This window comes from Nyctereutes procyonoides, unplaced genomic scaffold, assembly GCF_905146905.1.
Source record: "Nyctereutes procyonoides isolate TBG_1078 unplaced genomic scaffold, NYPRO_anot_genome, whole genome shotgun sequence".
Taxonomy (NCBI): domain Eukaryota; kingdom Metazoa; phylum Chordata; class Mammalia; order Carnivora; family Canidae; genus Nyctereutes; species Nyctereutes procyonoides.
Genome location: NW_026575028.1, coordinates 617,830 through 638,408, shown reverse-complemented (window position 1 = coordinate 638,408; position 20,579 = coordinate 617,830). Strand labels below are relative to the sequence as shown.

At 42.2% G+C, this 20,579-nt stretch overlaps 1 protein-coding gene across 5 annotated transcripts in view; it reads right to left on the bottom strand.

The window, feature by feature from the left end:
* The window catches only part of MICAL3 (microtubule associated monooxygenase, calponin and LIM domain containing 3), a 201,514-nt gene that overhangs the window by 71,032 nt on the left and 109,903 nt on the right, over nt 1-20,579 (bottom strand). For 4 of the 5 annotated variants that reach the window (XM_055315368.1, XM_055315369.1, XM_055315370.1 and 1 more), the window contains 3 exons: nt 16,695-16,881; nt 4,114-4,202; nt 3,242-3,329 (listed from right to left, as the gene is read on the bottom strand). In XM_055315368.1, the coding sequence (XP_055171343.1) occupies nt 3,242-3,329; nt 4,114-4,202; nt 16,695-16,881 (364 nt within the window). Of the gene's footprint in view, nt 1-3,241; nt 3,330-4,113; nt 4,203-16,694; nt 16,882-17,500; nt 17,609-20,037; nt 20,146-20,579 lie in introns of all 5 variants that reach the window. The other variant, XM_055315367.1, reaches the window with a different exon arrangement.

Below are 20,579 nucleotides of genomic sequence, written 5' to 3'. Positions count from 1 at the left end.
TATTAAAAGCACATTATAAACAACAGTAAGCAATGTCTTCCTCCCAACACTAGATTAGCAACAGGTACAGACAGATTAGGTTACCAGAGAGAGACAACACTACAAAGCAGGCCTAGAGTAGGTTCTCCCAACTTGTGAGTTTGTTTTTTGGGCAACAGCAGTAATTTTGGCATAAGGGGCAAAGAACACAAGGGAGAAGAGGGTAGTGCCACAAATACAGTAGTAGCACTCAGCAAAAGCACAGGAGGGCCGTGTGCCAGCTGTTGCCCTAGCTTTCCCAGCTCTGCCTCCTGGGGGTTATGGTCTAGGAGGATGGCTCATGTATATACAGTGAAATTAAGTTCATTCCCTTACAGCTTTCTCGGCTAGAGTGCAGGAGAGGAGACGTGCCATGGATCTGGGTAATGACTGCCTTCTAGGACACACACTCTGGAACCCTAAAATACCTGAGTTCTTCTGAAGCTCCTCAAAAGGAGCTTTAGTTTGGGATTTATAGAAAGATATCCCTATCAAAGGAAAAAAGGAAATCTACTTGATGCCACCTATAAAATATCACCCATAGCTCTGTTCCTTTTCTACAGAAGCTGGTAAGAATGAGACGCCTCATAGGGGAAGTGCTGGTGCTCTGGAGCATCTTCAGACTCAGGGCTATCATTCCCCAAAGCCCAAGGCTCCAGAGGCAGATACTAAGGGAACCCTATTAGCCCTAAGTTCTGATCTTCGGTGCCTTAAAGTGGAGGGACAGTTCCTGCCTCATTCATTTTAGGGGTTTGTGATGCCACATCTGAACCCCTTGTACTAGGATAGGCATGTCGTCTTCAGAATCAAGAACCACAGGGGCTGAGACATCCTTAGGGATTTGATTCTTTCTCGGTTGATTTTTTTTTTTAATATATTGTGTAGTTATTTTTTTAAGAGTTTATTTATTTATTCATGAGAGACACAGAGAGAGAGAAGCACAGACACAGGCAGAGGGAGAAGCAGGCTCCATGCAGGGAGCCCGACGTGGGACTCGATCCCAGGTCTCCAGGATCATGCCCTGGGCTGAAGGCGGCGCTAAACTGCTGAGCCACCCGGGCTGCCCTCTCGGTTGATTCTTTAAACTACATTGTCAAACTCTTATCTTTTCTCTTTGCTTTGTAGAATATTCTTCTCCTTCTCTACAGAAACTTTAAACCCATTACGTTTTCAAACTAGACAGCAAGTATGGCAAACTGAACCACATGGGAAAGTGAACAAACCTGGCTTGCTTAGAAATGACCTGAACTTCATCGTGTTTAACTTTTTCTGAAGAATGTTCTGTACTTGCTACCCAAAAAGAAAGTTTCATTTCTTTGAGTTGTTTTATTGAGTAGCCAAGTTCCTTGGGAAACACATGTGAGCTGGAACAAGGCCCAGACTGAGGAGGTGGTGCTCTTAACCTGGTCAAATGCATACTCTAGAGCCCAGGGCCAAAGCCTCTGTCTAGATCACTGTGCTAATTTTTCTCTACCAGCACTTCCCCCTGGTGCTTTGAGAGTGTCAACTGCAAAAGGCTGCTAGCATTTCACGGGAAAGACAGATTAGAAAGGTCTTGAGGCTATAGGTTCCAAAGTCATTCGTGCCTGAAACACTGCTACAAAACGTTGGTCCAACTGGCAGGGCACTTAAAAAGCTTTCCCGGATTTTAATAAGGGCACACACAGGAGCAGAAGCTGAATTCCCTAACTCAGCTGGAGTTTCCTAGGTCTCAGCCTCCAAATCACTGCCCTCTCTGGGCACATTCTCCCTTTCTCTAATTCTTTTTTTTTTTTTTTTTAAGATTTTATTTTATGTATTCATGACAGACATAGAGAGAGAGAGAGAGAGAAAGAGAGAGAGAGAGAGAGAGAGAGAGAGGCAGAGACGCAGGCAGAGGGAGAAGCAGGCTCCCTGAAGGGAGCCTGATGTAGGACTTGATCCCAGATCCCGGGATTACACCTTGAGCCATAGGCAGGTGCTCAACCACTGAGCCACCCAGGCATCCCCCTTTTCTCTAATTCTTAAGCACAGGAAAGAAGCAACCCTGAAAAATCGAAATTTGAAATTTGAAAATTTCAAATTTTTCTTTTGAAAGTGGAGTGGATAATTCTTCTCGTTTCCCATTATGGAACTTTTACTACCAATTTCTTCTCCATAGTTTCTACATTAGCTGATAATCTTTAGTTTTTTTATGGTAGCTTTTGTGAATTTGCAAATGGCTGCTTGAGATAGATCTGCTGTGAAAGACAGAAAAAGTGTGAGAAACAGAAACATAGCCCTGTTGACTTATTCTCTCACCTATACAATGACCCTGGTTTGTACACAGTCTAGGGCTGCACTGAGGGTACTGAGAACACCCAACAGTTTGTGGACCTGGGGACACATCCCACAGGCTAGAGCAGAGAAAGGCAATTTTAAGAAAAAAAAAAAAAAAAAAAAAAAAAAACTACAGTTTTTCACAACAAACCTAATGTCCATGAACCCATGAGCTAAAACCAGAGTAAATGTGTTTTTACACGTACAGATAGAATCATTTACTTCCTGACACAGGAAATGATTAGTGGAAATGGAACAAATTAGGGTTTGGTCCGCATTACAAGTTCAAATGCCCCAAAGTGATTAGGACAAGGCATGACCTTTAGTGGCTGCAGGTCAAATAGAAGAGCAGTGTTAGCTTATCTGGATACCTAAATAGGGAGTTGGATACAAGAAGTTCAAGTTTAAGTGATCATGAATCTAGATCATGGGGCCTTATTACAATTCTATGCTCTGTCAAAGGAATCTAAAACAAGGTGGCCCTGTGACTCTGGACTGTCACTTGGATCAGTGATAAAAGCAGCCAGTTCTGAATTCCTGTCTACCTGGATAATATCTGGACCAACCACCTGGGTGTGTCTTACGAGCGTGGGTCAGCCCCAGGACTAGAGCAACAATACTTTGAGATTTTGAATAGACATTACTGAAGCTCAGGTGATACCGCTTACCAGATGGCGCCCCTATTGGCTCACGGTCTGCCAGTGAAACTCCCCCCTGATTTGTACCAGCACCTCCGACAGGCCATAGAGAAAGGGGACTCCAAATGCAAGCAGCTGGCACATGAAAAAGGAGTCCAAAGGGTTTTGGGCCACTTGATGCCCAATCGAAGAAATGTTGCTTTGGAGGTGCTGGCTCATCCCCTTGGCCTTGTCACAGAGGCCGAGAGAGTGATGCACCACCCAGCCAAACAAGGAAGTGAGGCTACCTGGAGTTCTCTCAGCAGGGCTGGTGACAGCGCTGGCCCGTCCATTTGTGTCCACAGCGGGGCCATCCTGCAGGGGTTCTCTGGCCTCCTAGGAAAGTTCACAAGAAAAAGAAGAATGACTGACTGAAGCACTCAAATCTCAAAGGGCAATGGCACCTGCCTGGCTAGGCTGCTGCTCTCACCAGTCAATCTAGACTGTGAGAAACACACAGTATTTAAAAAACCAGGACATATTTCACGGGGGAAATCACCAGGAGTCAAAATCTAGTTCCACTTTGGAATATCCTCCCTTTCCCCACAAGTCCCTCTCAGGGATGCCTGAGTTAGCCGGCATGTTGATAAAGTAACATCCTGTAGTGAAGGGAATACCTGGCTCACCTTGACAAAGATAGGTGGAGGTGCCAGTTACTCTCATTTAAAAAAAAAAAAAAAAAAAAAAAAAGGCTAAGGAAAAAGGTACTTAGATAAGTAATTCACAGAATAAAGAAAGTTAAAGGAATGAGTAAGCAGCAGATTATTTACAGCCAACCAAGTTCTTTTTCAGGGTGTCCTTCTCTTAGAAGGATGCTTGTTTACAATGACTAAAGTCTTCTTTTATATAGAATAAGCAGAAGAGTCCACTAACATGGTCTCTCAAATCCGACTCGGGTGGTGGATGGAATAATACGTTAGTGAAATGCAACATCAAGATTATACTCAAAAAATTAGTTTCCTCCCCAATGGACTGTGACTGACTCTTAGGCCCTTTCCCCACACAAGGAAGGCAACATAGTGGCTGGCCATTTAGTGTGCCAGGCTAACCATAGCCTCACCTGTTACCACACTAAAATGCACCTGCTGATTCTCCCCACTTACAGATGGATTACCATTACCTTTCCAGAGAGAGGAGCCACTGCCGGTCTCTTCCTCTGTGCAGAGCCGGAGAGTCGATAACAGTAGTGTGGTTTGCAGTAGAATTTACCTGTAGGCAGCAAGAGGCAGGGGAAAGAAAGTGAGCGAGACCCTTAATTCTGAACTTGACTCCCTGGTCTTAGCACACTCTTAAATATCTCCTGTAGTCACAGGGCACTGTCACTACTGCCCAGGCTTCTTGTCCAGGGAGGCCAAGCCCTCCCTATAAACTTCGATTTCAGCCCTCCTCTCCCCTTTGCCTACAGGGGGAGGGGACTTTTTTTGGGTATGTGAAGACCATTGAGCCATCACCCAATCAGCGCCCAGAGCAAAGATGTGAAGCTTGCACAGCAGGGCCAGCAAACAAAGTGGCAGTGTGTGCAGAACAAAGATGTGGTCACATGGAAAGCTGGGACTAGCATTTCCAGGGAAACTAAGAATGAACATAAGCGCAGGGTGGAGGTATGGAGGCTGCAGGGAGTGGGGCAGCATTGAGCACTGGCTCTGACAGGACCCTCTCTGCTGCTCCCCTCTCCTGCAACCATCCACAAGCCAGCCTTGTAATCCCTTAGTGGGTCAAGATCAGCATTAAAAAAACAATATCTGGGGGCATCACAATGCCAGATTTCAGGTTGTACTACAAAGCTGTGGTCATCAAGACAGTGTGGTACTGGCACAAAAACAGACACATAGATCAATGGAACAGTATAGAGAACCCAGAAGTGGACCCTGAACTTTATGGTCAACTAATATTCGATAAAGGAGGAAAGACTATCCACTGGAAGAAAGACAGTCTCTTCAATAAATGGTGCTGGGAAAATTGGACATCCACATGCAGAAGAATGAAACTAGACCACTCTCTTGCACCAGACACAAAGATAAACTCAAAATGGATGAAAGATCTAAATGTGAGACAAGATTCCATCAAAATCGTAGAGGAGAACACAGGCAACACCCTTTTTGAACTTGGCCACAGTAACTTCTTGCAAGATACATCCACGAAAGCAAAAGAAACAAAAACAAAAATGAACTATTGGGACTTCATCAAGATAAGAAGCTTTTGCACAGCAAAGGATACAGTCAACAAAACTCAAAGACAACCTACAGAATGGGAGAAGATATTTGCAAATAACATATCAGATAAAGGGCTAGTTTCCAAAATCTACAAAGAACTTATTAAACTCAACAGCAAAGAAACAAACAATCCAATCATGAAATGGGCAAAAGACACGAAGAGAAATCTCACAGAGGAAGACATAGACATGGCCAACATGCACATGAGAAAATGCTCTGCATCACTTGCCATCAGGGAAATACAAATCAAAACCACAATGAGATACCACCTCACACCAGTGAGAATGGGGAAAATTAACAGGGCAGGAAACAACAAATGTTGGAGAGGATGCAGAGAAAAGGGAACCCTCTTACACTGTTGGTGGGAATGTGAACTGGTACAGCCACTCTGGAAAACTGTGTGGAGGTTCCTCAAAGAGTTAAAAATAGACCTGCCCTACGATCCAGCAATTGCACTGTTAGGGATTTACCCCAAAGATTCAGATGCAATGAAACGCCGGGACACCTGCACCCCGATGTTTCTAGCAGCCATGTCCACAATAGCCAAACTGTGGAAGGAGCCTCGGTGCCCATCGAAAGATGAATGGATAAAGAAGATGTGGTCTATGTATACAATGGAATATTACTCAGCCATTAGAAACGACAAATACCCACCATTTGCTTCAACGTGGTTGGAACTGGAGGGTATTATGCTGAGTGAAGTAAGTCAATCGGGGAAGGACAAACAGTGTATGTTCTCATTCATTTGGGGAATATGAATAATAGTGAAAGGGAATATAAGGGAAGGGAGAAGAAATGTGTGGGAAATATCAGAAAGGGAGACAGAACATAAAGACTCCTAACTCTGGGAAACGAACTAGGGGTGGTGGAAGGGGAGGAGGGCGGGGGGTGGGGGTGAATGGGTGACGGGCACTGAGGGGAACACTTGACGGGATGAGCACTGGGTGTTATTCTGTATGTTGGTAAATTGAACACCAATAAAAATTAATTTATTAAAAAAAAAAATAAAAATAAAAATAAAAATAAAAATAAAAAAACAATACAAAACTGGGCAGCCCCGGAGGCCCAGCGGTTTAGCGCTGCCTTCTGCCAGAGTGTGATCTTGGAGACCTGGGATCGCGTCCCACGTCGGGCTCCCTGCACAGAGCCTGCTTCTCCCTCTGCCTGTCTCTCTCTCTCTCTCTCTTTCTCTCTCTCTCCCAATCTGTGTCATGAATAAATAAATAAAATCTTTAAAAAAAAATCTTCAAGAAACTAATAAAAAAAAACCCACAATACAAAGCCAAACCAAAAAATCCTGCAATGGACTATGACTAGAATGAAGCAGAATAAAATGCATTAAAGTGCACTGTGGCATCATCAGAGTTAAGTGTTAGTCCTTATAGCTCTTGGTTGTTGTCTGTCTACATGTGTTTACTGAGTCCTAACATAACATGTATTTTCTTTTGCAAGTGTGGTCCAAAGTTTGAAAAACAAGACCCTGGCTTTTTCCATGACACTGGTAGTGGGAGTAAGTCACAAAGGATCACTTTTTCTGGCTCTTTCCTTACTCCCACTTTAAAGAGCCAAGGCTTTTGAAAATTAAAGGAAAGACCCTATCATAGAAACTACCGAAACAGGAGTAATCCCACGCATCCTTTTCATTTGCAGAGGGTACTCCTTTGACAAATGAACTTTCCCGATCTCAAAGTTAAAATAAGAGAACCTAACCAGAAAACCAATAAAAAAAGGTCAATGAAAACTATGGGCTGGCTTTTTGAAAAGATAAACAAAACTGACAGACCTTTACCATACTAATTTAGAAAAACAGAAGGCTCAAATAAATAAAATCAGAAATGAAAGAGGAGACTTTTAATGGATACCACAGAAATACAAAGGATCATGAGAATCTGCTAAGTATAATTACACACCAACAAGCTCGATAACCTAGAAGAAATGAATAGAGTCCCAAAAACATACTACATACCAAGACTGAATCATGAATACAGAGAAAGTCTGAACATACTAATATTGGGTAAAGAGAGTGAATCGATAATCAAAACCCTCCCCAAACAGTAAAGTCCAGGATCAGATGGCTTCACTGGTGAATTCTACCAAATATTTCAAGAAGAATTAACAGCAATCCTTCTCAAAATCTTCCAATACTCTAAACAGGATGGAATATTCCCAAACTTATCTTACAAGGTCAACATTACCCTGATACCACAGACAGATAAGGACATGACAAGAAAATTACAGACCAATATCCCTGAGGAACACAGATGCAAACATTCTCAAGAAAATATCAGCAAACCCAGTTCAACAGCACATTAAAATGGTCATTCACCATAATAAAGTGGAATTTATCCCTGGGATACAAGGATGTTTCAAGATATACAAATCAATAAACATGGTATACCACATGAAGAGAATGAAGATCAGGATCACATGATCTCAACAGAGCCAGAAAAAGCATTTGATAAAGTGTAACATCCTTTCATAATAAAAACACTCAACAGACAAGATTACAGAAGTAACATACCCTAGTACAAGAAACACTGTATACAACAAAGATGAAAGGTCGAGACCTTTTCCTCTCACATGAGGAAGACAAATGTGCCCACTCTCACCATGCCCATTCAGCAAAGTGCTAGCAGTTCCAGCCGGAGCAATCACGTAAGAGAAGGAAATAAAGGGTATCCAAATAAGAAAGGAAGGAATAAAACTGCCTTTGTTGGAAGATGATTATGATCTCACATACAGAAAATCCTAGACTAGACTCCACTGAAATACCACCAGAACTAATCAATACATTTGGTAAAATTGCAGGATTCAAAATAAATACATAGAAAGAAATTGTTTCTATACATTAACAACAAAAAATCTGAAAAAGTAAAGAAAACAATTCCTTTCACAGTAGCATCAAAAAAAATAAAAGACGGGCAGCCCGGGTGGCTAAGCGGTTTAGCGCCGCCTTCAGCCCAGGGCATGATCCTGGAGACCCAGGATTGAGTCCCATGTCAGGCTGCCTGCATGGAACCTGCTTCTCCCTCTGCCTGTGTCTCTGCCTCTCTCTCTGTGTCTCTCATGAATAAATAAATAAAATCTTTTTTTTTAAAAAAAAAAGACTTAGGAATAAATGTAATCAAGGCAGTAAGAGATCAACACAGTGAAAACTACAAGAGCTTGATAAACTGAAAAAGATACAAATGGAAAGATATCCATGTTCATGGATCAGAAGAATTAATATTGTCAAAATGTCCATGTTACCCAAAACCACTGATAGATTCAATGCAATTTTTATCAAAATTTCAGTGGCATTTTTCACAGAAATAGAAAAAAATAATCCTAAATTTTTTTAAAAAAGATTTTATTTATTTATTCATGAGAGACACACACAGAGAGAGGCAGAGACATAGGCAGAAGGAGAAGCAGGCTCCATGCAGGAAGCCCAATGTGGGACTCAATCCCGGGATTCCAGGATCATGCCCTGGGCCAAAGGCAGATGCTCAACCACTGAGCCACCCAGGCATCCCCTAATTCTAAAATTTGTATGGAGCTACAAAGACCCTGAATAGCTAAGGCAATAACTGAGAAAGAACAACAAAGCCAGAGGCATCATCCTTCCCAATTTCAAACTACATCACAAAGTTATAGTAATCAACATAGTACATGGCACTGGCATGAAAGCAGACACACAGACCAATGAATACTCAAAAATAAACCCCACATATACAGGCAACTAATATCTGAGAAGAGAGCCAAGCATACTTAATGAGGAAAGGATGGTCTCTTCAATAAACAATGTTGGGAAAACTGGATAACCACATGCAGAAGAATGGAATTGGACCTCTATCTTACACCGCTCACAAAATGAACTTGAAATGGATTAGAGATTTAAGTCTAAGGCTTTAAACCACAAAACTTTTCCATAAGAAAATAGGGGAAAAACTCCTTGACATTGGTCTCTGCAGTGATTTCCTAGATATGATAGCACAAGCACAAGCAACAGAAGTACAAAGTCAACAAAATGAAAGGCAATATTCTCCCTACAGGAAGGAAGAAAACACTTACAAATCATATATATGACAAGAGGTTAATATCCAAATATGTAAAGAACTCATAGAACTCAATAGCAAAAAAAAAAAAAAAACCCCTAACAACCTGATTTAAGAAATGGGCAGAACCAAAGAGAGTTTTCCAAAAAAGGCATACAATGTCCAGCAGGTAGATGAAAAGGTGGCTCAACATTACTAGTCATTAGGGAAATGCAAATCAAAACCATAGGATATCCCCTCACACCAGTTATAACGGCTGTGATCAAAAAAATAAAAGTGAAGTGTTGGTGAAGGGGTGGAGAAAAGGGAACCCTAATGAATAGCTGCTATGGAGAACATGGAGGTTCTCTGCGATCCAGGATTCCACTTCTGGTTATACATTCAAAGAAACTGAAAATCAGGATCTTGTAGTTACCTGCATTTCCATGTTCATTGCAGCATTACAACAGCCAAAATATAGAAACAACCTTAAGTGTCTCTCAATGAATGAATGGATAAAAAAAGATACACAAGAAATTATTATTCAGCTATGAGAAAGAAGGAAATCCTGCCATTCATAATAACTTGGATGGACCTTAAATGCACAATGCTAAGTGAGTAAGTCAGACAATGAAAGACAAACACTGTATGATCTCACTTATATGTGGCATCTAAAGAAGACAAACTCAAAAAACAGAGAGAAGAATGGTGGTTGCCAGGGGTTAAGGGATGGGGAACATGACAAGGTACAAACTTCTAGTTATAAGATTAATAAGCCTGGGGTTCTGATGTACAGAGTGGTGGTTATATAGCTAATGTTGCTAAGAAAATGAACCTTAAAAGTTCTCACCGCTGGGGCACCTGGGTGGCTCAGTCAGTTGGACATCTGACTTTCAATTTTGGCTCGGGTTGTGATCTCAGAGTCATGAAATTGAGTCGTGTATTGGGCTCTGCGCTCAGCAGGGAGTCTGCTTAAGATTCTTTACCTCTCCTCCTGCCCCTCCTCCCAATTTGCAGGTGTACATGCGTACTCTCTCTCTCAAATAAACAAAATATTAAAAAAAAAGAAAAAATTCTCACCACAAAAAAGAATTAGTAACTATGTGACATGATGGATGATGGTAATCATGTTACAGTTTATAAAAATATAAATCAGCACACCATATACCTTAAACTTACATAATGTTATGTATCAATTATATCTCAGTAAAGATAGGGGGAAAAGGCAAAGGATGAAAGAGTCAACGGAAATAAAGATGAGATAGCCTTCTTTCTTTTTTCCCCTTTATCTGGTGCTCTGATTACTCCATCTTTCCTCGTTTCCTTCAAAGTAACGGACTTCCATCTTCTTTTACCTATACCCTGCCTCCCAACACTGACTAAATCTTTAGAAAAATATAGTTTATGGACTTTCATAATTTCAAATAATATTCATATACATAGTATATTTTCTGAAGTAGAATTTCCCACTAGTTATGGGTACTTACCTAGAACTCGGAGACACTACATCTATTGTCAGGAACACTGACAGCCAAAGGACCATCAGTCTCACTGCTTATTTCTCTGAGGGGAGCTGAATCATGTTTTTTTTTTTTTTTTTTTCCCAGCTTGGACACAATCTCTTTTTACAATCTGTAATAAACCATTTCACTTTTGTGAATCTTTTTGAAGATTTCTTTATTAGAGAGAGAAAGAGAGTGAGAGAGCGAGCATAGGTAGGGGGAGGGCAGAGGCAAAAGCAGACTCCCCACTGAGCAGGGAGCCTGATGTCAGGCTCGATCCCAGGACCCTGAGATCAGGACCTGAGCTGGAAGCAGACGCTTAATTGACTGAGCCACCCAGGTGCCCCTCACTTTTGTGAATTTTGGCTAAGATAAAATGTAATTAGGGCAAGACAAAATTTATTAGTACTTGGATCATATACGACTTTTTTGTCTGTTTTAGATCTTATGCTTTAAAGAATGCTCCTTCCTCCTCCATGTGATTCTGATGGGCTATCATCCATGTGGCCTAACATTATTCACCACAGGAATAAATATATGACCCATATAAGCCAATCAGACTATCCCCTTTCCTTCCAGCCCACTCCAGGATACAGCATGTGGCTAAGTCAGGCTCATCAGAGCCATTTTGAGGGATGCTCAGGGATAGTGAGACAGAAGGGGCAGCTATTGAGAAGGAAGATTTAATCTAATGCTTCAATTTTAATCTGACTTACTTATAACCAAGTCCTGTTTTATCATAGAATCTGAAAATTATAGTTACAGTTACTCTCACTCCTTTCTTCTGTTTTTTTCTTTTTTTTTTTTTTTTTAATTTTTATTTATTTATGATAGTCACAGAGAGAGAGAGAGGCAGAGACACAGGCAGAGGGAGAAGCAGGCTCCATGCACCGGGAGCCCGACGTGGGATTCGATCCCGGGTCTCCAGGATCGCGCCCTGGGCCAAAGGCAGGCGCCAAACCGCTGCGCCACCCAGGGATCCCAGTTTTTTTTTCTTTTTTTTCCTGTGTTAGTTCGATTTTTCTAGTCAAATAGAATCCTAGATTTTAAAATATAACTCAATAAACTAAGCTCCAGGGAATCCTCATTGGATTCTGCTATGGTATCCTAAATTAATAAAGAAAAGAGGTTTTGGTTTCAAAGCAAGTCCCACAAACCTAACCGACTGGTAATTTTCAAGAGAATTCCAGAAAATTGTTTTCTTTAAAAATGCAGTGTAATGTGATGGAAGGAACATGAGCATTGAAGTCAGATCTCAGTTTAAATACTGTCTCAACCACTCAATGGCTATGTGAACTATTTAGCATTTTGAAACACGTTTCTTTCTGTAGAATATGAAGACAATATTCTTAGGGTAAATGAGAGATCACATTATGTGTTGCACGTACTCAATTAACGTTGTATCTCCCCAAATCCCTTCCCAACTCAACATGATGGTATTTTTTGCTTCTTAGATCAGTAACAAAAAGAGCTAATTTTTATTTAACATTTACCATGTGCCAGATGTTATCATAAGTATTAGAACATCTACCAACTCATTTAATCCTCAGGGCTCAATGAGGTAGGCATTGTTACTATCCACCTTTTCTCAGGTGAGGCACAGAAGGGTTAAGCAACCTGCCCACAGTGTCCCCTATTCAGCAAATCTCACAGAGGATTTGAACCTAGGAAGCTTGGCAACAAAGTCTATACCTTTAGTCACCACACTAGGATGCCTGTTTCAGTTAGTGAATACAGCCATGGTAATGTTATAAACTAACCACAAATTATGGTTGATTCTCTCAAGCAATGATTTTAGATGGTCTAAACAAATTAAATCTTGATAATTAAATATGGGAGTAACTGGAAAAAGAAATTAGAGAAAACAAATGGCTAAAGGGCAAGCTTAAGGCATAATGGACCATATACTCATTCAACAGCTTACTGAATTGCCATCAGTATACAGGTACTAATCTAAACACTGAGAATGTTCCAGTCAAGAAGATAGACTAGTCTCTGTTTGGATACAGCAGACAATGTGTGAGTAGGTATCAGCAGTGATGAGTACTGCAGGTCAGGAGTCTGCAAATGCTTCTCTGAGGAGGGAATATGTGAGCAAAGACATGAATCACAAGAAGCCCACCTTGTGAAGATGAGGGGGAAGTGCATTCCAGCACTATGGTAGCAGCAGCCTAATGAGGTTTATGAAATGGAAAGAAACCAGTGTGGCAGGAGTACAGTGAGCTGGGGACAGCTGACAGCAGAGAGGAAATGTAGGCTGGGGTAGACCTGAGAAGCTCTCAGCCTAAGCAGGTTCTATCTGTACTGCAGCAGGCAGTAAGGGTACGAAGCAGGAGCTGGAAAGATCTGATTTACATCTTTTAAGATCCCTTGGTTGCTTTGTGGCAGCACACTGTGGCAGCAATGGGGGAGGAGGCCGGGGGAAGATGCGGAGGGTGGTCAGGGTGCTACTCGCAAAGAAGGAGCAGTGGACTATTTCAGGCATGTCCCTACCCAAGGTGGCCCTTCCCAGACCACCTTAGTAGGTAGTGTGTTTTCTCTCCTTGAGATGACAGGGAAAGACTTGACATACTGTCTGATTTAGAGTCCTTGTTGTAAAAGTTGGCAGCAGTTGAAAATAAGCTAGTTGTTTGGCAAGAGAAAAAGTAGCTTAGTTTTGGTGCAGACTGCATCCTTTTAAAAGAGCTGGTGGGAAGACTCATCAAGGAAAAGGCTAAAACATGGATATTTCTCTGAAGCGTAATATTCTCAGTTTGCCAGTGTGGAGCTGACACGGGTCCAGAGCCACTAATCCCATGATGTCTGATCTGGAAGGGATCCCAGAGGTCATTTAGTGCAAATCAGGACTTAACTAGTTTTGTGTGAACTTGAACAAGCAACTTAGAACTTCTCTGAATTCGCTTTCCTGATTTGTAAGACTGCAATAATAAAACTAGTTACCGTACAGGGTTGTTGTGAGGATGGAAGGATGGTATGTGTGAAAGGGCCCAGCACAGTGCCTGGGTTACTTCTTTTCTCTTACAAAGAGCTATGACTTCCTCGTCTTTTTCTTATCTGAGGCCTTTCAGTTAGATCTAAGTCACATAGTAATGTGGATGAAGAACATGCTAAAACTTCATTCAGGATTCCTAAAATTCCACTCTTCTCTCAGGTTCACCTGTCCTTTGAGGGGCGGAATTGAGGAAAAGCTCATTTGGTTAGAATTTGGGTAGCCGGCTTAGATCACTGTTCTCCCTGCCCCAGTGTCAACAACAATGCACCCAACCAGGCTAGCCTGCCTTGTCTGCTCCCAAAGTCATTCCCTTGCCTGCCATGCCATCTCTTCCTTCACTGAAGACACTTCATGCCTCTCTCTCAGCGTCTCATCTGAAGTCAGTTAAGTCATGCCTAAAAACTGGGAAGCTTCCTTGATTTCTTCCTCCTCTGAAGGAGGGGCAGACTCTTCACTGTCTGTTGTTCCTCCATGTGCCCATCTTACCATGCCCATCAGAATGTAAGCTCCTTGAGGAACATTTTCTATTTTGTCTGTATCCTCAAGAGAATGTAGCAAAGATAGGTATACAGTCTATGGGCAAAAATACTTGTGGATCTACTGGCTGGACCTTGAGGGATCTTCTTTCCAGGCAGACTTCAGTAAAAAGCTAACTAAAATAACCCGAGCATTACGGTCAGTTAAAAGACCCTCTGTGGTCTCCATATGCCAACCCCTATCCTTGGCAATCAAAGGCATTACTGAAAGAGCAGGTGTGTGGCAATGGTGCAAAAGAAAACTTGATATCTAAGAATGCAATTTTGTTTAAAATACATATATATTATTTTACCTAGACAACTGTCTTTTTTTTTTTTTCCTTAAAAGATTTTATTTATTTATTCATGAGAGACAGAGAGAGAGAGGCAGAGACACAAGCAGAGGGAGAAGCAGGCTCCCTGGGAGAAGCCCGATGTGGAATTCGATTCTGGATCCTGCAATCACACTCAGAGCCAAAAGCAGACGCTCAACTACTGAGCCACCCAGGTGCTCCTAGACAACTGTCTTAACTTCCCTCAGCGGGTGGTGCTTTTTACTACAGTTACAAAAGGCAGGTACCATAACGGTTAAGAGCAAGAGTGTTTCTCAGTTCATCACTTGGGCTTCTTTGTTGCTACTTCTGACAGAGTTGCCTATTAATTCATTATTAGTAGAGCTGGGATGACTGAAGTGAATATTTCCTAACCACATGGTGTCCCTCTCCTATGTGATATGATTTTACCATCTCCTCAGTCAAAAATTACCTACCAGTGTGGTCATGGACATACAATATTGTGATTTATAAGACATATGTATCAGAAAACCAAATATATTTCTCATTTATATTTGATCTAGGTCCACAGTTCCTGACTCCACTCCAAACCCTTGAGTTCTCTAGATAAAGGTGTCTTTTGTTGTAGTAATTAAGGTGACTGTTAGACCCTGCCCAAGGGCAGAGGCTGGTTGCCAGGGGATCCAACAGTGTGATTAGAAGGTACCCTCCAACTCCCCAGGGGAGAGGGCTGGAGATTCAATCAAACAATGGCCAATGACTCAGTGGAGCATGAGTCTGCAATGAAGCCTCCATAAAAACCCAAGAGGATGGGGTTTGGGAAACTCCCATGTTGGTGAACATGTAGAGATGCAAGGTAAACAGAGCCCCTGGAGAGAGATCTCATGGAAGCTCTATGCCCTTTCCCCAGACCTTGTGCTAGGTATCTCTTCACATGGCTGTTGATTTGTAGCTCTTATCATATTTTTTAGTAAACTGGTAAACCTAAGTGCTTTCCTGAGTTATGTGAGCTGCTCTAGCAAATGAAAGAACCCAAGGAAGAAACAGTCAGAACCTCCAATCTGCATCTGGTGGGTCAGAAGCACAAGGAACAGCCTGGGGCTTGTTGTGGCTGGTGTCTACAGTGGGGGGTGAGGGGTAGTCTTACAGGCCTAAGCCCTTCAGCTGTGGAATCTGATGGTATCTCTGGGTCGAGTAGATAGTGTCAGAATTGAGTTGAATTCTCATATACCCTGTTGGTGTCAAGAGAATTCCTTGATGTTGTGGAGATGAGGGGGGCAAGGGACCCTCTCCACTCCTAAAATGGAATTGGGTCCGAGAATCCAAAACGAGGGTACATAACGCCACCTCTGTGACAATTCCGATTAATCTAGGTCTTTTCATTACTTTTGAATCAGTAAGACTGAACTTCTCATGAGGTTCCTTCAGCACTCCACAGGAATGAGTACAGTCATCATCTATGTCTTTGGTGACTTTCTCAATTAAAGCGTTTTCAAATAAATGGTAGGCATGCCAGCCTGCCTCTGTCTATCAGGTTCTGTCATCTATTTGCATAATGCTCCACCTTCTGCTCCATTAAGGTCTTTCTATCATAAAAACAATACACGTCACCAAAGGCCAGAATACTGCCCTAATGAGCTCTCCATTCATCAGAGAGATGCTGATGCTACAAAGAGGTGGGCATAATTTGGTCATCCTCCAGAAGCAAAAGTCTGAGAACCCAGGGGGCATGAAATCTAGTTTCAGTTTGCTGTCATTTACTTGTGGCAAGAGATAGGACTTCTAAAGGCCCATGATTTCCCTTTCTCTAAAGTAAAGACAAAATAAGCCTCATCCTCTTTGTGTCCCTTTTATTTTATTTTAAGATCCCACCCTGAGGTAAGAAACAAGTATCTGTGAAGCCAGGGAAGTGATTTAGGTAAACACATGCCATTCTCATTACCACGAGTGCTGAGTAATGCTATGCTACAGTCTGGTGACTTTAGGGAAATATTTATAAGAGTCTCAGAGAAAAACAAAGAGTAGAGGGAGGTGGATGGGAAGGGTTAGGCGAGGCAGAAAAAAAATGTATATATAGAAACGCAGTAAGAGGCCCTACTATCAGCTCACATGGAAAACAGTGTCCCTAGGTCCGGTTTCTAAGTATGGCCTCAAGTGCAAATAGACTCACCGTCCTCAATGTCATAGGCATAGGCCGAGAGGCGCAGGGTGGTGGCGCAGTACTCGCACTTGAAGCAGCTCCGATGGAAGAACTTGCCCTCAGCACTCAGCCTTTCCATCACGTAGACCCGCTTCCGGCAGAAATAGCACGTGTCGCTGCCTCCTAAGTTCTGTGGGAACTCCTTCTTTATCGAGCCCTGTAATGGGGGAGGGTGGGAAGCATGTCAGGGCAATACTTTTCAGACTTACCTCCAGGAGGTGCACGACCCTCACTATACGTGAAACTAGCCCTCACTAAGTGATTTTGCTTTGAGACAGACTAAGATGGCTCACTTTGCTACTTGCTCTCTTAAAAAACAATGGCACCAGTGCAGTGACTGTTACGTGTGCCCTCTATACAGCAATCAGCATGAGCTGGATTCTGAATCGATGTTAATCAATAGTCAAGAGGAAACCCCGGTGGTTTTACAGAATTTCACAACAATCAAACTAAATTAGTTTGACAGAATTGTTTTGAAGGTAGCATAAAAAATATCTATTCAGGGTTCACATGGTTCTACACAGATATGGGTCCCCTGGACTCTAAAGCAATCACTTTCAGAGATACTAAGTATGCTTTTCCACACAACATTCTAAACAACCATTCAGTCCCTAGAAATTCAGTTATAAAATTCAGACAATCTAAAAAACAAACAAAAACACTACCACATGGCATCTATTGGCTATGTATGTTACTAAGCTACTTAGAATTAACCAGGTTTATTTACCACAGCTGTGCTATATCTAGATAGACAGTGCCCTTAATACATCTCTTACCAGTTCCTTCTTGTCTAGAAGGGTTTTGGGCTGTTCTTTCCTTTGAAGCTGATTGGCTATCTGCTCAGCCAATGAGCTCACTCCGCCCGTGTACATCTTTATATACTTCTATAGGTTGGAGAGTATAAAATGACCAGAATGAAGGGAAATGAGAAGGAAAAAAATAAGTAAATTAAGAAGACAGGGGAAAAAATCTTTGAAAGGTATAAAATGAATACAAGGAATACAAGGTGCATCAGCAAACCATGCTAACACAGTGCCCACAAGCAGGGAACCTTGGTGTTAAGAAAACAGGTGTCAATGTCCATACAGACGTACTAGCATTGGTGGGAAAAACGGCTGCAGAATTATTAAATTCAGAAAAGGAGAACTTAGTCTTTTATATCTGTTTGGAATATATAGTTCAGGGAACTGGGAAGACAGGATGGATACAAATATAGAACAGACGAAGAAGGGCCCAGATCCTAGTGACTCAAATTCCATATAAAGAATTCAAGAGGAACAAGTCCTACCCAGACGGCAGACATCCAGATTAACAGCATGTTTCAAGTTGGGTCTGGGGAAGGCTTGGAAAGTTATTCTCTCATTTAAAAAGAAACCAAGTTCACTCCTGCAAGGCTGAGTCTCCACGTGGGCAAGGATCGCTAGTGATGATCACTTTCCTCCTATAAACGTTCACTTATAACCCCAGGCATATGCGTCAAATATTCCTGAGCTTTACCTGGAAGAACTCCTTCTTGGCCCATTTTCCCCATTGATATTTACGTATTCTATTCAGGCTAAAACCTTCCAGACTAGGCTGGGCATCTTCAATATGGCTTCCCGGGACTAATGCCTGTAGCCATGCACACAAGGTGCTCAGTTTACTCTTGGGAAGTCAGAATGTTGTTTTTAGGCCAGGAGAGATTATTTTTTCATAGGTTGAAAAAATGAAAAGAAAAAAAAATCCAACCAATTCAATCTTCTAGCAATGCTGAAGCAGTAATAAGAAACTACCAAATTTCAATAGTAAGCCTTCCTGCTAGGCAGCCTAGCTTTGAGCCTATCCTTGGGAAATGAGGTCAAAGTCCTGCTGGCAGTCCTTTAGAGACTCCACAGTCAGGACACTTAGTGTGTGTGATACCCCTCTCATAAACTATGTGGACTAAGACAGCTGCCTGCCAAGTTTGAGGAGTCCTCACTCTAAGTCCAACTGAGAAACATAACAGGGCAGTTGTCTTGGGGATATGGTCTGAATGGACAACACACAAAGCCATGTGTAAGAGAATCTCTGGCCTGGGTGATGGCATGCCCTGGGCTGGGCAAACAAGAGAAGTACCCTGGGGGTGGAGCTAACTCCATGTGAACTCTGCTAGAATACCAGAAGTACAAATGAGCAAACAATCCTTGAGGTTTAGCTGGAACTGAGGAGTCAATTCTACTTTTCAATTCAAAATAAGGAGGCTTCCAAGGATTGGTGCCATTTGCTCATTAACTCCACAGCTTATACCCATTAGTAGTTGAGAAAAACAAGTGGCTCAAGATCTAAACCTTCTTTAGATTAGAGACATTAGTGAAGCTTACGCCTGGAACAGACACCAGGCGGAGCAGAGCAGATCGTGTAACAGCCAACACCTAGGGTGCAGAAAATCACACTTTATTCTGCAGAAAGTGAGAGTGCAGGCCAGATGTCACACACGAGGCTGGGATGCCCAGCAAGCCCTAGGTCCTCACTGCTTAGCCAGGACCCTTTCCTCCCACCAGGAACCAGCATCCTCAGCAAACAGAGCCCAGGGCTGCCCATGTGTGAAGGCATCAGTTCTCAGCAATGTGGTAATATTGACAAGCATCCCCCCAAGAGTGGTGGAAACTCAAGTTCTATTTTTTCTGGCATGAAAAGCAGATGGTTTCCTTCTCCCCACTCTTAAGAAATAGTCTAAATGTAGCAATTGTTGGACTTCTACTTTTGCCACCAAACATGCGTATGCTTCCACACACGTACCACATAGATTGCTCAAGAACAGCAAACATAAACAAAAATGGTAAAGATCTGCCAATCGCTCTCTAAACTACTCTATAGCTGGATCAGTTCCATTGTAGGAAATAGCAGGGCTCATTCTTCAAATGATTACAATTCAAGAGGCACCCAGAATACTGCGTATTCACCACTCCATTTAAAAGATTTAATGACATTATGATTCGTATTTTGTAATACATATTAATATGAAGACATTTGGAATTTAAAAAGCTAGTGGCTGAAACAAGTTTATTATTATTTATGTAGTTGAAACATAATAAAAGTGGGCTTAGTTGACAGAATTTGATGCAATGAGAGCTAGCAGCCTCTGTAACTTTGGTGTATGCCTACAGACCTCACATGCCAGACGCGCGTGCACGCGCGCGCACACACACACACACACACACACACACACGGATTCCCACAGACACAGGCCAAAGTTAAGAGCTCTGCAACCTCACTGGGCCACATGACATTTGTGCAGGTGAACTGAGGAAAGGCTGAAGAGGAAGGAGCTTTGCCATTTTCCACACTGTGCTACCTGTCGGAGGGAGTCAGAGGAGGGAGAGGCGGGGCGGTTGGAGGAGCGGAGACTAAGAGAAAGCTCCCACTGGTCAACAAAAAACCGACGAGAAGGTTCAGGTTCTGGCTACAAAATACAAGATGGAGAAAAAAAATCAAAGGAAACATTAAATAAAAACTGACACACTGACCTGAATACGAGGAATTTGGGTGTTTGAGACCTTTATCTAAATAAAAAATGAAGTAAAGAAATATTCTTAGTTCTCAAAAGCATGAATGGCTCACTTAAGGCTCCCATTTTGCTTTTCGCTCATTCTTGCCACATGCTTAGAGTGAAGCTCGCTCTGGAACTTGGTCACTGTAGTTGTGAGCCTCTCTCCTCTGAAAGTCTGGTCTTTTCTTGTTTGGCAGTTTTACTCAATCTACCCCAAATGGATCATGCTGCCAGCCAGGAGGTGGCAGAGGGCAGCAGTGCTGTCCTGCTCTCTCACACACACACTCTCTGTACTCTGCAGAGCTACTCACTGGTTTCAGCTGAGACTTCTCTCCTGGGCAGGAGGA